This window comes from Prinia subflava, chromosome 2 (genome assembly GCF_021018805.1).
Source record: "Prinia subflava isolate CZ2003 ecotype Zambia chromosome 2, Cam_Psub_1.2, whole genome shotgun sequence".
Lineage (NCBI taxonomy): Eukaryota > Metazoa > Chordata > Aves > Passeriformes > Cisticolidae > Prinia > Prinia subflava.
The window spans coordinates 3,615,738-3,633,106 of NC_086248.1; the positions used below are offsets into that span (position 1 = coordinate 3,615,738).

A 17,369-nucleotide genomic window follows, 5' to 3' on the forward strand; every position below is an offset into this window, starting at 1 on the left:
AAATTGAGACTACCCAGCACTCTTCATGTAGTTTGCTGGCTTTAACACTGTATTCAGATTTACATAAAGAAGTAGAATTAAACCAAATTTGAAGCAGAACTGAATACCTTAAATTGACCTAAATATAAATATGTTACTTTTAAGTCAGCTCCCTAATAAGCTGTTCATTAGGAAAAATATCTTATATTGGCAGTGAATGCAAAGTGTAGCCTCAAAAGGTGATAACAGAAAATGTCCCCATGCAAAAGGTGTACTTTGGAAAGGGGACTTAGCTTCCCTCTAACTTCAGGAAATCTCTAAAACAGTCTGCATCACAACCTAAATAAAAGATAGTAATATTGCTTTTGTTTATTAGGAGAATATCTATTTTAGATTTTATTATTATTATTTAAAATGAGGTTTTTGAGAAGGGATATAAACTGCTATGTCTGCAACTGTGAATCTTCCTGACAGAGGCAAGGAGAAACTCCCCACAATAGTCTTCCCAATCTTCTATTTTTTTCGCCCCAAAGTGTATGATGCAGGCTTTTTTCATAGTTAATGTTTTGAATACCTGGGCTGTGGCATTGTATGACTCAGTCCAGGACACCTGACAGAGAGAATTGTTAATACATTCCTTTTCCAAATCCTTTACTTTTGAGCATGTCCTCCACCATTTCTCAAGGACTTCAGGAGGTAAATTTCTTTTTACAAAACCAGTGGTGTTGTAGTTATTCTTCCAGCAGATTAAACTTCCCACCTTATTATTAGGTTTGTTTTCTTTAATATTTCTTTTTTTTTTTTTGATTTATTTGGTCTGGCTGCTTCTCCCCTCCTGTGGGACATATGGAGTTGCCTTGTTGTTTTTATGCTTTTTTTTCTTCCTTTTTTTCCCCTTTGGTAAAGACAGATAAAGAAAGATTTCTTTTCTGTTCGTGCAGAGGTGGAGGCTAATTGCTGGGTTAATTGAGAAGAATAGTGCTTCTGATGTTCTCACAAAGTATCAAATAGCCTCAACATATTTCTCCCCTCTCTCGCTCACTCCACCTAAAGAGACTCATTGAATTTGCACATTACTGTAGAGAAGTGATTATGGGCTTAATTGTATTTATTTTGCTTGGTGGGGAGGCCATCATAACAGTGGTTGATTGATTTTTATAAAATCACCCTCAAGGTCATGTGTAGGACTTTGCTTTCCTGTGCAGCCATAACAAACAATTTGAGGGTCACAGCCAAAGGCTCCGTTGAGCAATATTCCTGCTTTCTGCTTCCAGAGAAGGGGTCAAGTGCAATAAAAGAAGGAAGCATAACTTTTATTTTCTTTTTTAAAAAAGGAGAAGACAACCTTGTAAAGCAGCAGCTGTATATTTATTCTGACCTAACAGAAACCACAGAGGTGTAGAGGGACAATATGCAATTTTTGGACAGAAGAATTTGTAAGTTTGGCCAGAGTTTGTTTTACACATAGACTTGATAAATGGTTAAATGAGTACTTCCTAATGCTTTCTTTTCTGTTGTGTGGTGCTGCTCTTCTTTTATCCTCAGCAGCTGAACTTTACTTTTCCACTGTATTTTCTCCCAAAGACTGGGCACCATTTGGATTTGTCCTGGGAGGTTTTTCAGAAGATTTTTCTTTGCAAAGATCCAGGGGACAGCAGCATTGTGGACTGACCATGAGTGTAGCGGATCCATCCCTTTTCCAGGGTTAAATTTTTATCTGACTGCTGCTTCTAAGGGAAGGCAAAAGAGTGACATACTGCAAATCCCAGAGTGGTTTGGTTGGAAGGAATCTTAAATATTATCTTGTTCCAACCCCCCTGCTGTGGACAGGACACCTTAAACCAGACCAGGTTGCTTAAAGCCCTATCCAAGCTGGTCTTGGATACTTCCAGAGATGGGGCAGCCACAGCTTCTCTGGGCAACCTGTTCTAATTCCTCACCACTCTCATAGGGAAGAATTTCTTCCTAAAATAAGGGCTTCTCGTGTTCAAGTTGCACCAGAGGAGGTTTCAATTGGATATTAGGAGGAATTTCTTTACTGAAAGGAGGGTCAAGCAGTGTAACAGGCTTCTCAGGACAGTGGTTGGCTCACCACCCCAGAAGTGTTCAAAAAATTCATGATGCTGATGCTTGGAGACATGGTTCAGTGGTGGACGTGGTCGTGCTGAGTAAATAGTTGGACTCTGTGATCTTCGGGGTCTTTTTCAACCTCAGTGACTCTGATTTCCCTCTGGAAGGGTCAAACTTGCAGGCCAGGCGTGCACAGCTCCTGCTGGAATTCCTGCTGCTCCTGGCATGTGGTGGGACTTTTGCTTGTACTTGCAGCCAGGGCAGTCAGCAGCATTCCAGCTTCTCAGACACTCAGAAATCCACAAATGATAAGGAAAACCTTTGATCCACAGCTTGAAAATTCTGAATGGGCAATATGTGACTGAAACTGGAAATCTTGTTTGAGACAGAATTGTGATTTTGCAATCAAAGGATAGACAATTGTCCCTGGTTCAGTGGTACAGCATGGCAGCAATTAAAATACTCATTAAAAATTGTATGAAGAGAAGTGGAAACATAAATGACTGTATTTCACTGAGAACAGAGCATAGGAAGTCAATAAAGACCTTAGGAAAGATGTCTTTTTTTATGTTAGGACTGAAATAAATCACAGTGATTTACAGTTCCCTTTATAGATTGTGGTGATAAAATTATTAACACTGCTGCTATAAGGCAAAAGTATTTAATAAATATTTCTGTTCTCAGTATGAGAAGGAACAGGATGGTAAATTATATCACAAGAAGAAGATGGACCAGCAGTCCACTTCTTCCCAAATAATGCTAATAGAGTGAAAACATTAAATATTCTTTCAGAATACACATTTTAAAAATCAACAGGTACATTCTCATTCAGAAGCTTTAAAATTGCTGCTGGAGTCAGATATCTTGTGTTGTTTTACATGAAACAGGCTGAACTTTGTTCTGGTTCATCACAATCCATGCAGTATAATTTACAAAAATTCTATATAAAGGCTCAACACTAATACATTTGTATATAGAAAAGTGTGTTTAGGGAAAGAGACAATTTACACATGGGGGAGATGGTGTTTGTGAGAGCAAACCTGTGGTTCCCAGTAGATATAGTTATATATAAGCAAGAAAATGGGAGATTTATCTTTTTCTTTGATTAAGCATATTTTGTAAAAAAATATGTAAACATTTGTGAAAAACAATGAAATCTGGAAAAAAAAATGGGTAGTGTCCCTATTCGAATACAGTTTTTTTGATAAGTCTAAGAAACGAGGACTAAGTTATAAGACCTTTTTATAAGCTCAAGAAATCAATGAAACAAGGAAAGACTCTGCATGTGAGAATAAAAAAAGGAAACCAGGATAAGCAGAATATGAGCAATGGAGAGCAATGACCATAAAATGCAATCCCACAATAGTACTTAATCTATTTTTTATATTAGAACTTCTCTCTCTCTCTCTCTTTTTTTTTTTTAAATTTTAAATTTTATTTTTATTTTTATTTATTTATTTATTTATTTATATTTTTATTTTTCTCTAAACACTGCAATTAACTCAGATGTCTGATCTCCCTTCTTCTTGCTGAGGATTGGTGGTGTTATCATGGAATGGTTTGGGTTGGAAGGGACCTTAGAGATCATCTGATCATCTTGTCCCACTCTCAGCTACAGACACTTTCCGTTACCCCAGGTTGCTCCAAGCCCTGTCCAGCCTGGCCTTGGACACTTCCAGGGATCCAGGGGCAGCCACAGCTTCTCTGGGAAACCTGTGCCAGGACCTCTACACCCTCAGAGGGAAGAATTTTTTCCTAATATCCAATATAAACCAACTTTCTTTCCGTTTGAAGCCATTAAATCAGTTAGTGCCAGGGCCTCCCCATCACAACAGGGAAGGATTTATGGGGCAGGAGAGCCAGCTGGGTGGTAGGTGGAGAGATCACCATTAAAAACTGCTTCCACCAGTTCCAAACTGGCCATGGGATGAGCTGGTACAGTTACCAGCTACTTCACACAAAGGGAGCGTGGGAGACCTTTTGTAAGAGGTGTGAAGTTTCCAGACTTTGGGAATTTCCCTACTCTCCTGGGAAACAGGGCTTGACCTAGGGGGGACATATCCCATGTGCAGTGTGACAAAATGAATGAGAGTCCATTCTCTCCACATGCACTGTGAAAAAAAGTGACAGCATTCTTCACAGGAGAGGAAATATGAAAAGAGGTAAAGGAACAAACCATCCTGAGGTGGCAGACTGGGATTTCCAGATCACAAGAGGCAAAAACAAGGGAGGCATTTGCAGAACTGAGCAGAACTGAGGAGCTTGAGACAAAAACAAAACAAAAAAAAGGGATGGAAATGGTTTTTCATGCACTATTCATTTAATCCACAGAATTCATTGCTTCAAGAAGTCATTGAGACCAAATATCACAAAGATTCCAAAGACCAGTTCTTTATTACTAGCAAATCTTATCCAGTTATACTAACAGTCAGCAGGGGAAAAATGTTGGCAAGGAGTTGAAACCTTATGCTTTGGGGTGAAGCTAACCTCTAATTAGGGATTAAAATGAGTTTTTTATGAGATGAGATTAACCCACAGCCAGCTAAGAGGGAGATGTGTCTCACACTGTATTTGGAAGCATCTGGTTTTGAACAGCAGCTGGAAGAGTCTGCAGGATTAAATCAACCACTGATCTAAACAAGTTGCCAGTTCTTATGTTCCAAAGCAGTTTTCCTCTCCCCTCTCCCAGTCACAAGTAGTTTGTAATCTAAAAAGTAACATAATACAAATTAAGTAGGAATATCCCTTTTCAACATTAAGTGACTTAGTTGGTTAAAATTGGGTTTTTCCAAACACAGCTTCCTTCAGCTGTGGTTGGAGAGTCTGCCCAGGCTGACTGGCCTTGCTCAAGTCTAGAAATTCAGATTGTCAATCAAAAAATGGACTGGATAATCAGGTCTGTAAAGTCTTGATAAATCCATAAGGAGAAATAAAGAGCAAGGTGGAAATTTCACAGACTGCAATAGCATTTTAGCTGTAATTTTGTAATTTTGTTGCAAACCCCTTTGTTTACCTACCTCTTACAGTTGCTTTGACTGTGAGGGAATGACTGACTGAATAAATGATTGTATTTTGTTCTTCTCTTGTCTTCAGGTGGCAAACTCCTGTTTACTGGACCAGGACCTGTGGAACTGCATGCTCATTACATCCTGGTGTCTGATGGAGGAGAGCTCCATGTGGGATCCCCTGAGGCCCCTTTCCATCACAAAGCCCACATCTATCTCTATGGAAGTCTCCATTCTCCACCATTATTTCCATATGGAGTCAAATTCCTGGCAGTGAGGAATGGGACCCTTTCCATTCATGGTGAGTACATTTCTTTTGTTGTCAAAAGCAAAGGACAAATGAATAACAGAAAAGAAAAAGAAAACACACCAAAAAAAAAGTTTTTGGAAGAAAAATAAATTGGCAAAACTTTGGTCATGACTCTCATAGAACCCATGGAATGGGTTGGGTTGGAAGAGGCTTTAAAGACCATTTAGTTTTAACCCCCATGCCGTGGACAGGGACATCTTCTACTATTCCAAGTTGCTCCAAGCCCTGTCCAACCTGGTCTTGGACATTTCCAGGGATCCAGGGGCAGCCACAGCTGCTCTGGGCACCCTGTGCCAGGGCCTCATCACTCCCACAAGGAATAATTTCTTTCCAATATCCCATCCAACCCTGCCCTCTGGCAGTGGAAGCCATTCCCTGTGTCCTGTCCCTCCATCCCTTGTCCCCAGTCCCTCTCCAGCTCTCCTGGAGCCCCTTTAGGCTCTGGAAGGGGCTCTGAGCTCTCCCTGGATCCTTCCCTTCTCCAGATGAGCACCCCCAGCTCTCCCAACCTGGCTCCAGAGCAGAGGGGCTCCAGACCTCAGAGCATTTTCATGGCCTCTTTTGGACCCATTACCACAGCTCCACACCATTCTTATATTGTGGCATAGAAGAATTTAGATACGGAGTTTTTCTTGAAGATCATGAATAATGGGTATAAAATGTCCATTTCTTGGCGCAGGAGTTTGGACATGGAATTCGAGTCCAAACTTGGCATGATCCAGAACATCAGTGCAAAACACATTTCTCAAGTTCTTCTCTACTGGGTTATTTTTAAAAGTTCTATGTCTCATAGAAGAGGAGGTAAAAAAAGAAAAAGAAAAACCATATGAATGTCTCATCTCTCTTCCTCCTGCTCATGTGTGTCAACCTTCCTGCTGGTGGGTGTTCACACCCTCCAGCAGGTCTTGAACTTCCACCCTGTGCCCGACAGGCAGAAATGTTCCTGTCTGAGCACAGAGACGTGTGGCTCTCGGTCAAAAAGGATGTCAGGCACTGAGGGGACCACCTGAGCACAGGCAGGGAGCGAGTTGTGCCTCTGTGACACCTTCCTGCCAGCTCACAGCAGCTGAGCAGGGTCAGGAGAGGAGTTTTGGGGGGTTTGGCAGGGTTTCAGTGAGCAGATGCTTTTCTGAATCAGGAGAGACAGGCAGGGGCTGGGGAAGGAGCTCCTGGCATGGGCAGGAGAAGTGGGGCTGCACCTCAGCACCATCTCAGGTGCTCTTGACCCCTTCCTTGAGACACAGCAAGCCTCAATTATTTACTGCCTGTAAAAGGCTTCAATAATTTCAGTGAAGTGTCTTTGCAGAGCGTTTCTACCCCATTTCCTGGAGGATCTCTGTGAAGGAGGGCCATTAGAGCATCTTGGCTGAATCGACTGTCTGTTACTGGCCATTGAGTTTCACACTGTTATCCCAGCCCTGAGCTCAGTAATTCCTGTTAGATTAAAGCTTGCCTTCCAGAAAGGCTTGGTCTTTGAGGATGTCAAGGGAGACAGAAACTAGCTTTTTCCTTAGAGGCTTTTTCCAGGGGATTAATTTGGTTAATCATCTTTTTTTTTTTTTTTTTTTTTTTTTTTAAAGAAAAGTATTGTGATTTAAATTTGCCTCATAACAGCTTTTGTTGCTTCACTTTCTGTGTCTTCTACCACTTGAAAATGTCCTTATGTCCTTCTATTCTTGGTTTGACCCCTGTAAGCCAGGATTTTGTCCTTAAATTGTCAGCACTTTACAGCATGATCTTTCACTTTTCCATGCTTTTTGTTTTCTAGAAATTTAGGAAAAGCCAGTAGCAACTCCTGGTAGCTGTGCCTCCTTTAATGCTTCTGCTTTCCATTCCAAGCCTGTATCAACTCTGCCTTGGTGATTCCATCACCCATAAAACTGAACACAAACAGGGCAGAGTGCATTTTGCAGTCTTACCTTGAGTGATGGAGGGAGGTAAACCCAGGCATCTACATCAGTACCTTTGAGTCTTTTCTCCATGATAATTTATCCATTTTACTCAGTGCCATAATTCTCAGAGAGTCTTCATTCCCTAGGAAAACAAGAGGGTGAGGTCTGCAATCCAAGTGTTACCTGGGTGGAGACATACAGAGTCAAAAGTGGTTTGACTCTTAGTGGAAAAACCTCTTGGTTTCAAGTTTTTATAAATCATTGGATTATTGAAAGGCTTGTGTGGGAAGAAATGTTAAAGATCATCTGGTCCACCCTCATTCCGTGGGCAGGGATGCCTTCCACTATCCCAGGTTGCTCAGGGTCCCATCCAAATTGTCCTTGGACACTTCCAGGGATGGGGAAGCCACAGCTTCTCTGGGCAACCTGTGCCAGGACCTTGCCACCCCCACAGGGAAGAAATTCTTCCCAATATCCCATCAGTTTAAAAGCATTTCCATGGTCCTGTCCCTTCAGACCTTTGTCCTAAGAGCCTCTTCAGCTCTCCTGGAGCCCCTTTAGGCCTTGGAAGGAGCTCTGAGGTCTCCCAGGATCCTTCTCCAGGCTGAACAACGTCAACTCTTATTCTATTATTATTATTATTATTATTATTATTATTATTATTATTATTATTATTATTATTCAAAACCAAATCTTATTCAAAACATCATATAAATTTCTTATTCAACAGATCCAGAGTAGCTATGAAGTCACATTCAAGGTCTACATAGAATGTAGCCCCAGTGCATGGCTGCAATTATTGTTCATTTAAAGCATGTAATCTGCAACTTAACATTGAAACAGTAGAAAAACATGAAAAACATGTCAGAAAGTGGTGGGGTCTTTTACTGGGTTCATATTGCTTACAAGGAAAAAAAAAATCTGCTTTTCTGACTTCAATTTAGCACCACTCTGGTTTGTGGTATAGAACATATTGTGGAGCATGACAGCCTCTTTTATATATATATATATGAAAGAGGCTGACATGCTCTGCAATATACATTTGTGAGATACATTTATATACACGAATATACATGTTATCTCAGATCAAAATCATTAAATAAGCAGCTTTCCAAATTCTTGGCTGTCTTGGCAAAGACAGGAGCGAGCACATTTTAATTCCTTTTCTCTTTCAGGCTGGGAGTGTTGGGGGATGCTCCGCGGCTCTGGTTGAGTTCAGATTGTTTAGTAAGCGCTGTCAGCTCCTCACTTTGATATGTTAATATGACTAAGGGTTTCCCACAATTCCCTCATGAGTGGCAGTCCTTTGCTCCGGTGGTTGTAGCAGACTGGGAAATTTCACTGTTGCCTTTGGCTTTAGCCATCTCCCCTGCCAGTCAGAGCGTGCCACCCATAAACTGCCTGTCAATCTCCCGTCACTTTGAGAGGGGGTTTCAGTCAGCCAGGGCAACCTGACTTCTTGACAATGTAATTATGGCCCTTGCATCTGCAGTGGGGGCCTGAGCAGGGCTGGGAGAGTTTTATTGATTGTTCAGAAGGGAAATTTATCACTGTCTCCAGCTCCATTCGCGCTCTATTCCCTGAGAAACTCTCCTGACAAGCTTCAGGAGAGAAGTTCAGCATGGTGGCCTTGGCTGTTCTTGTGCCTTTGTCCTTCTCAGGGAAACTGGAGGCACCAGTGGATGCTGAGTGGGGGCAGCAACTGGGTGCAGAGTGGAGTTGCTGCACCGAAACAAGAACACACAGCCTGTCCTTGTGACAGCTGATCTTGTGGTCCTAACACACTTATCATGGAACCTCAGAGTGGTCTGAGTTGGAAGGGACCTTACAGACCACCCCATTCCACCCCCTGCCATGGCCAGGGACACCTTCCACTAGCCCAGGTTGCTCCAAGCCCCATCCAACCTGGCCTTGGACACTTCCAGGGATCCAGGGGCAGCCACAGCTGCTCTGGGCAACCTGTGCCAGGGCCTCCCCACCCTCACAGGGTAGAATTTCTTCCCAATATCCCACATGAACCCACCCTCTTTCAGCTTAAGACCATTTATTCTTGTCTTGTCCTTCCAGACCCATGTCCAAAGTCCCTCTCCAGCTCTCCTGGAGCCCCTTAAGGCACTGCAAGGAGCTCTAATATCTCCTTGGAGCCTTCTCTTCTCAAGGTTGAACACCCACAGCTCTCCCAGCCTGGCTCCAGAGCAGAGATACTGCCACACTCTGAAAAATTTTAAAGGTCTTTTCCATTTCCAACAGTCCTGTGTAGGTGATCTCATTATTCCGTTGTGTCCCCTCGAAACAGACTGTGACTCTTTCCAAAAAAGGTCAGAAGTTTTGTCAGGCATTTATCTAAAACTTTGTATCAGCACTCTGGTGGGAAAGAATATGAGCTGTGAGCAACCTACTCTAGTGGAAGGTGTCCCTCCCATGGCAGGGGTTGGAACTGGATCATCTTTAAGGTCCCTTCCAACACAAAACCTCCTGTGATTCGTGAGCCTGTTTCCTAAATTTTGACTAATAATACGCATCCCTTCAGTTAGATGAAAGATGTTACACTTCAGATTAAAAACATGCTGCATTCTCTGTGTCCAAACTATGAAAGGTGTGTGGTAAAGGAAAAATAATGTCCTGAGAGTTTTGGTTTAATAACTTATTTATAATCAGGATAATTTAAAAAGAGGTGTCAGCAGTCATTTCAATGCTCTAAAATCATGGCTTGTTCTGCTGCAAAGAATGTCCTTGCATTTGCAATGGAGAAAATTACATTTTAGAGGTAAATCTGCATGACTTCTATCCCAGATTTCTCTGCAGCCAAAGCAATCTGATACTTTTTCAGGGTTAGCTCAGGAAAGAAAGTATTTTTTATCAGTTGAACCAATTATTAATTTTAATTGCTTTTAATCAATAATAAAACACAAAATATTTGTGAGCTGTGCACTGTGCTCTACAGAGCCTGTGCATTCCTCCAGAGATCAAACATTTAATCAAATGCCTCTTGCTTTGCCTCCATTAGGCAGTGTTATGTATCTGTGCTGAGTTTGAGATTAAGAGATCATAGACAACATGAGAGAATTTGTTCTGCTTTACTCACATATTAAAAAGAAAAGCTTCCCAGGGGAAAGAAATAGGGGGAAAAATCTGTAGCAGGGGGATTCAAGACAGGGTGCAGAGATCTGTTAGAGAAAAGATTTTTTTTTCACTCTACTGAAATGTATCTATTCAGTAAATGTTATTTTTCACTACCTGAACTTCCTGATTTCCTGAGCTTGCTTCCATAGGTTGGCTTTCCTTAGGTACCAGCTATTCTGTGTGGGGGTTGCAGGAGTCTTTTTGCCTCCTGTAGCAGAGATTTTCCTTTCTAAGACCTTGACTTTAACATGATGCATTAAAGCAGATGGCTCTGGAACAGAAGGCTGAGCTGCCTTGAATCCCCTCGTGTTCACCAGGGGTAAGAAACTGCACTTAGGCACTTCCCATGGAGTAACTAATGTACAATGACTTGTGCCTTCACTTTCTTATTCACAAATATAAGATGACCATTAGATTTTAAAGACCTAGCAGATGGGGGAGAAAAAAAAAAGAGTTGGGTTCAGGGCATGCTGCTTTGTCTTTCACAGTTTGCCCTTCTTTCTAACAGAAATGCATCTATTATCTTTGATTTAAGCTTAAATCAGTTGATTTGTGTGTTAGTGCTGATCTTAATGAGAAAAACATGATGCAAAGGCGACAGAGAGATAGTCATTAATATATATTATATGATAAAGATAAAATAATATAGCTAGTAAAAATATTAATACAATATAATACAATGCACACTGTATACTGGAATAGAACAGAATAAAATAGGACAGAATAGAATATATGAATAGACCATAGCTAATATATAACCTTGTGATTCCTGACAGGGTCCAGGTCTGTGAGTTGTTACAAATGTGGAGGCATATTACATATTAAATAATTTCCTCCTTCAAACTTTCAAATATGACACGAAAATACTGCTTCCAATGCTGGTGCCAACAAACTCCAGGTTACTGGCTGCAGGGAGAGAACACCAAGCAGCAAATTCAGGGTTAATTTGCACCAAATCAGGAGAAAGGCTGAGAAGTTTGGGCTTCCAGGGGAAGGGGTGGAGGTGTTCAGGAAACAACTGGAGGTGTCACTCAGTGCTCCTGTGACAGGGATTGGTCACGGGATGGACTCAGCCCTGGAGGTCTTTCCCAACCTGAGGGATTCTGTCATTCTGTGATTCTGAGAAGTTTGGCAAACTGGGACCCCTGGACCCAGCCCTGGCTTTCCACAGGGCTGCAGGCTGAGCCAGGCAGGGACCCTCCCTTTGGGCTCACCCTCGCCTCTCCTGGTGCTGGATTCTCTCCCATCACATTTTGGGGACACAGGAAGCTGATCCTAGCCTGGCAAGGCTTGTGCTGCCCCCCATTCCCCCTCCTGCAGGGAGATACTCCCTGTCTCATTCCACAGCAGCACAGGAGGTGAACTGGCAGCCACACACAGCGTCAGCAGCTGTCTGCAGCTCCCTGCAGGATCCGCTGTCCTTGGCTGCCAGGGCTGGAGCTCTCCGTTCCTGGGCTCTGCCTAAAAACCTTTTCCTCCCTGGCCCCTTTGGCTGTGAGCCCCTTCTAGGTGTGGAGTGTGGATTTTGGCTGATGCAATGGCATTACAGGAATATCTTTCCCCTTGTTTTCAGGATTGATGTGACTTAGCAAAGTGATTGGGGATCTCTGATTAAAAGGAATGTTTGGAAATTTGTGCATTTGTGGGACAGCATGCAGGGGAAGTTCATTTTCTACAATCTAAATTGTCAGAAAAGGGTAACAACGAGAGTTTCCATAGATCTGTTTAATCACAAAGCCCTTCCCATCCTCAGTAAGATCCTAGAATCATGGAATGGTTTGTGTTGGAAGGGTCCTTAAACTGATTTCATTCCAAACCCCTGCCATGGCAGGGACATTTTCCACTAGACCAGATTGCTCCAAGCTCCATCCAACCTCACCTTGAACACTTCCAGGAAAAGGACACGATAATCCTGGCTTTCTCCACTGTGCTGTGGAAAGATATTCAGGTGGAAATGCTTTAAATGAAAACTGCAGTTTCATGAATAGAAAACTTTCAGCAGGACTAGGTCACTTTCAAGGATATTTCCCAGTGGAGAAAATAAAAGTTATTCAGTTTGTCCTTTTGTCCGGATGATGTCAGATTTTTATTTTTGCTCACTGACAGAAGATTCAAGATCAGGAGCAACCTGATCCACCTGGTGTTCCTGCTCCTTCAACAGGAGAAGGGGAGCTGGACTAGATGACCCTTAAAGGCCCCCTCCAACCCAATTCTCTGACTCTGATTCCAAACTATGATTTGAGCCCACCTAAAATACCCGGTGTGGTCCTGCTGCAGCTTCTTGTCAAAGAGCTGATAAACTCTTGGGTGTCCTAAGGGTTAACGAGCAGTTATAAACCAGAAAGGACCTTTTATTTCACCTGGAGGTGGGAATGAAAAGCTCAGTGCAGCGGCTGTGGCAGGAAAGCTGCTCTGCCTGTCCCCAGGAGCTGCCCACGCACAGCAGCGAGTCCTGCAGGACTGCACGGGGGTGGGAAGGCAGCTCCCAGCTTCAGGCAGAGATATCCCTGTCTGTCTAAGATGTGTGGCAGGTTAAAAAAAAAAAAAAGCCCTAACAAACTCCTCTCGTTGCAAAATAAGCTAAAAATGTGCAAATGCTTAGGGAATATACCTAGGACTGGAATTAAGAGAGAGCAAAAATAGCTGGAAATGTTCAAGTCCAGAGGGTTGACAGCTCACTGTTCAAGCAAATGTTTTTTAACACATTTGAAAAGGTAGGAAAGCAGCTTTCATGCTTCTTTTTTGATTCCTTACCTTCACGGCCAGTGACTGGACTAGTCACAGAAAGAGCTGAGATAGCTGTGACATTTTTTGAAAAAAAAATAAAATCCAGGTTCATAAAATATTTTTTCCTAGTCCTTAATTAAGGATGTGTCACTTGAAGATCTATTTGGTCATAGAGAGCTGTAGCAGTACATCTGTGTACTATCCTGACTAAAGAGGCTTTCTGGAAAAGGTGTTCTATTCATTTTAACTTAAGGAAATTTATTCATTGTTATTTTTATGGTTTATTTTATTAACTGAAGCAACAGAAGCCAAATGTCTTTGTTGTGGATCTAAAAATATATTTTAAAAAACTTGTCTTTTTCTTGAAGCACCAGTTTCCAATGGCTGTACTGCCAGTGATCACTTTGACATTTAAAAATTTTAGGAATGGCCAAGTTAAGTTTGATTAGGAAGTACATTTTGGCTTAAGAAAAGGGAATAATATTAATAAAGGATTATGACAATAGAGAGGACACTATATTCCTAAAATAGTCTGACACTTGAAATGCTGCAAGAAAATGTGCTGTATTTTATTACCAGTGACAATCATAGAGATACAGAATGGTTTGGGCTGGAAGAGAACTTAAAGGTCTTCTAATTTCAACTCCCTGCCACAAGTGGGAGGTTTTTTACATTCTTTAAAAAAATAGTTATAATACATTGAATTATATTATGAACTTCTCTTGAAAAGTTCTCCTTTTTTTTTTTTTTTTTTTTTTATTTTATTTTTTTTTTTTTTTTATTTTTTTTTTTTATTTTTTATTTTAGGGGTAGGAAAACAGCTTTCTTTTCACTTTGTTCCTGGAAATTGAAAGCTCCTATTCCCATTTACACTAAAGATTTACAGTATAGCTACAACAGATTGACAGATTATCTGCAGTGTAATTTGTACATTCCCAGTAAGTAGATTTTGTGTCTGAGCCCTGCAGTTCTCGTAAATTCCTTTTGTGGGATAAAGGGATCTCATTACCTCAACTTTAAAACACCAATAAACAGTCGGAAGGTGTAAAAGAGCTTTGTAGTTTGTCAACACCACAAACAACTGTGTGCTCATAACTGAGTTAATTAATTTTTGGTAAATAGAAGTGAGGATGAGACGCAGCAGGGTCCTGGGTGTCAGAGGAGAAGGGTTAGAGGAGAAGGGTTCAAACCCTGCAGCCCCATGAAAAAAAAGGAAGCTTCTTAAAAACATATAAATAACTTTTGGGAGAAAGACCAACAGACCCATGGCAGGCTTAGGACTGGAATCAGTTCTCTTTAAACCCATTAAAAGATTCCAGTTTGTACCAACATTCCCATGTGTAAACCCAATTCTCCAGCTCTGCCTGATTCTGGCTGTGGCTCACACTGCAAGCTTGGTTAGGAGCTTCCCAGGTTGTCTAAAGTTAGATAACAACATGTACTCCAAAAAGTCTTGTTTTTAGGTCAGGGACAGCTGTTTTCCTTGAAAGCAACTTGTCATCTTGTCAAATAAATACTTAGATTTACATAGTTTTAAGGTGGAATTCATGTAACCAAATAGGAATGTATGAAAGGCAGAAGTTCCTTTCAACATGAATAGAAGTGGGCAGGCTGTGACTCTTGAAGATTGAAGACAGGCTGGAATTTATGGATCACTCTCAGTAAAAAGGAGAGCTGTTTTCTGGAAAGTTGTTCCCTGGAGGGAGGGGGATTGGTAATAAAAGGTAACTGAGATATCAGCACCTCATGGAGTCCTGGCAGAGAGCTCGAGGTGACTCGGGTGACACCTTCCACTCTCCCAGGCTGCTCCAAGCCCTGCCCAACCTGGCCTTGGACACTTCCAGGGATCCAGGGGCAGCCACAGCTTCTCTGGGCAACCTGTGCAGAGCCTCCCCACCCTCTGACTTGGGAACTTCTTCCTAATATCCAATCTAAATTTCTCCTCTCATAGTTTAAAGCCGTTTCTCCTTGTCTTATCTGTATCTATCGGTATCCTATCACCATTTAGGACTGGGTGAAACCAGCTAGGTAAGTGACAAATCATCCCACACAGATTTATGAAATGTTTTGTGTTACAGGCCATAGAAAATTAAAATTATACTGGTTTTCCTCAAGAGTAGCATTGTACACATCAGAATTGTCTCATTCTTAATAATTTTAGGCCCATACAAGACTGCAACTTCACATCATACTTCTAACAGGAAGGATAACCAGAGTCCTGATGCTAAGATGTTCCCAATCTTAAGATCTGTGATTAATTCATTTGGTATTAATTTTTAAGTCCCTTGCACTTCTAGGCTGCACCATTCTGCTCTGCTCCATATTTAAGGGTGTTCTGTTATGTCATTTAGTAAAGTGTTGAATTCTTGCATTGCCTGCAACAGCTTTTTGAGTCTAAAGGCTCTGTCCTGTACCTTTAACACAAAGTCACTTCTGCTTTAGATCTCATGATGTGGTTTTTTTTTTTCCCAACTCGTGCTTAGTTAATTATTAAAAATGAGCTCAATAATTAAGGACTTATACAGATTCATCTATTTTTCAGCATTTGGAGTGTTTCTGCTCGCAGTACATTTTGGGGGAAGAAATAATTTAAATATAGCACAGCTGTTGATCTTTTAAACATTTTTGCCTCAAACAGTTAATTTATTTACCTGTTGCACAGCCCAAACCCAGGCACTCAAGGTTATTTAATGAACTTTGCATATTTTATCCAAACTGGAGTTTGTTTTCAAGGGGACTAAATTACAATGAGGGCAAAGAAGCCTCAGTTGAGGTCCCTCATCGACACCAGAAAGGTGTCACTGACCATATTTTGTGTGTCACTTGTGCTGCTGGAAGTAGAGGAAATTCTGACCCGGAGGTGTTGTATATGGGAATATAAATGGGAAGCAAGGAAATGGATAAACGTGGTGCTTGTGGACATGGTTTGGTGGTAGACATGGAAGAGCTGAGTTAATGGTTGGATTTTATGCTCTCACAGGTCTTTTTTAATCTTTATGATTTTATGATTCCATGAAAGTGGAATCTATGAGACTTGTTTGATTGATGGGTTGGTTTTTCCTAACAAAAATATACTGAACTTATTGGAAATGGAAGTAGATTTTGAACATGCAGAGAAATATCCCACACCACCTAAATCATCAGGAAAAAAGGTACAACAAAGTGTGGATTGGGAGATGGGTAGCTGAACACAGTAAGTAATGAAAACAAGAAAAAAGGAAATAAAGTAAATGAGGGAATGTTTGGATGCCTTGAATATTCTTTTAGAAGATAAAACCCCAAACAATTGAGAACATTTTCCTTAAAAAATTTTGAGGCAAAACTTGAAAGAGGAAAAAAGCCTGAGAAAAGCCTTTTCCACTGGAGCATGTTTTGAATGCAGAATGGTGTTTCCCACTCCTCAGTGACAAGAGTTGTTGCCCTGCTGTGGAGGGTGACAGATGAACTCCACAGGGGACAGTTGTGTGTCTGGACACAGATGCACGAGAACACACATTAACACAGGCACACAAATCAACACCATAAACAAAATGTCCAGAGCTGGAGAGGAATGGTGCTGTGCTCCACTGCTGCCAGTCGTTGGCTTTTATGCCAGTCCTAAAAATTCATGAGAATCGCTCAGTGGAAGAAGGTAAATGAATAAAGAGGAACAGGGTGCTGCTGGTAAAAGAATGCACATGGAATGGTATTAAGAGGGTTCTTTTGGGCTGTATTGAGGATGAGGTCATTGATGTCTGTGTCTGTGAATGGTGGAAGATGGGTTTTGGCTACGTCTGCACTAGAAAACAATGTGGTCCTATAAAAGCAGAACTGTAGGGTGAATGATGTACGTGCTGAGGATGCAGGGTTCACGTGTTCTGGGGCTACTACAGAGTCATTCCAGTCTGGTTCCATTGGCACCTACAGTGTCCTATGTGTCCTACTACACTTCAGCTTCTGCAGTGCTTTCACAGAATCCCAGGATGGGTCAGGCTGGGAGGCATCAAGGTGGCCCATCTGGTCCCTCCTCCCTTCTCCAGAAGGGCCATCCCAGAGCACAGGACACAGGATTGTGTTTCTAGACAGTTCTGGAATATCTCCAGTGAGGAGACTCCACAGCCTCTCTGGACAATCTGTTCAGGGCTTGATCACTGCACAGAAAGAAGTTCTTCCTCGTGTCCAGGTGGAACCTGCTGGGATCAGTCCCTGCCCGTTCCTCTGGTGCCATTGCTGAGCCCCCAGAGCAGAGCCTGGGCCCTGCTCGGAGCCTCCCTGCACACAGGG

The 17,369-nt window shown here is 41.8% G+C and overlaps 1 protein-coding gene across 2 annotated transcripts in view; it reads left to right on the forward strand.

Annotated features, from left to right (window-relative positions):
* PKHD1 (PKHD1 ciliary IPT domain containing fibrocystin/polyductin) overlaps positions 1 to 17,369 on the forward strand; it is a 247,190-nt gene that overhangs the window by 83,469 nt on the left and 146,352 nt on the right. For both annotated transcript variants that reach the window (XM_063423458.1, XM_063423452.1), the window contains exon 37: positions 5,143 to 5,355. In XM_063423458.1, the coding sequence (XP_063279528.1) occupies positions 5,143 to 5,355 (213 nt within the window). The remainder of the gene's footprint in view (positions 1 to 5,142; positions 5,356 to 17,369) is intronic.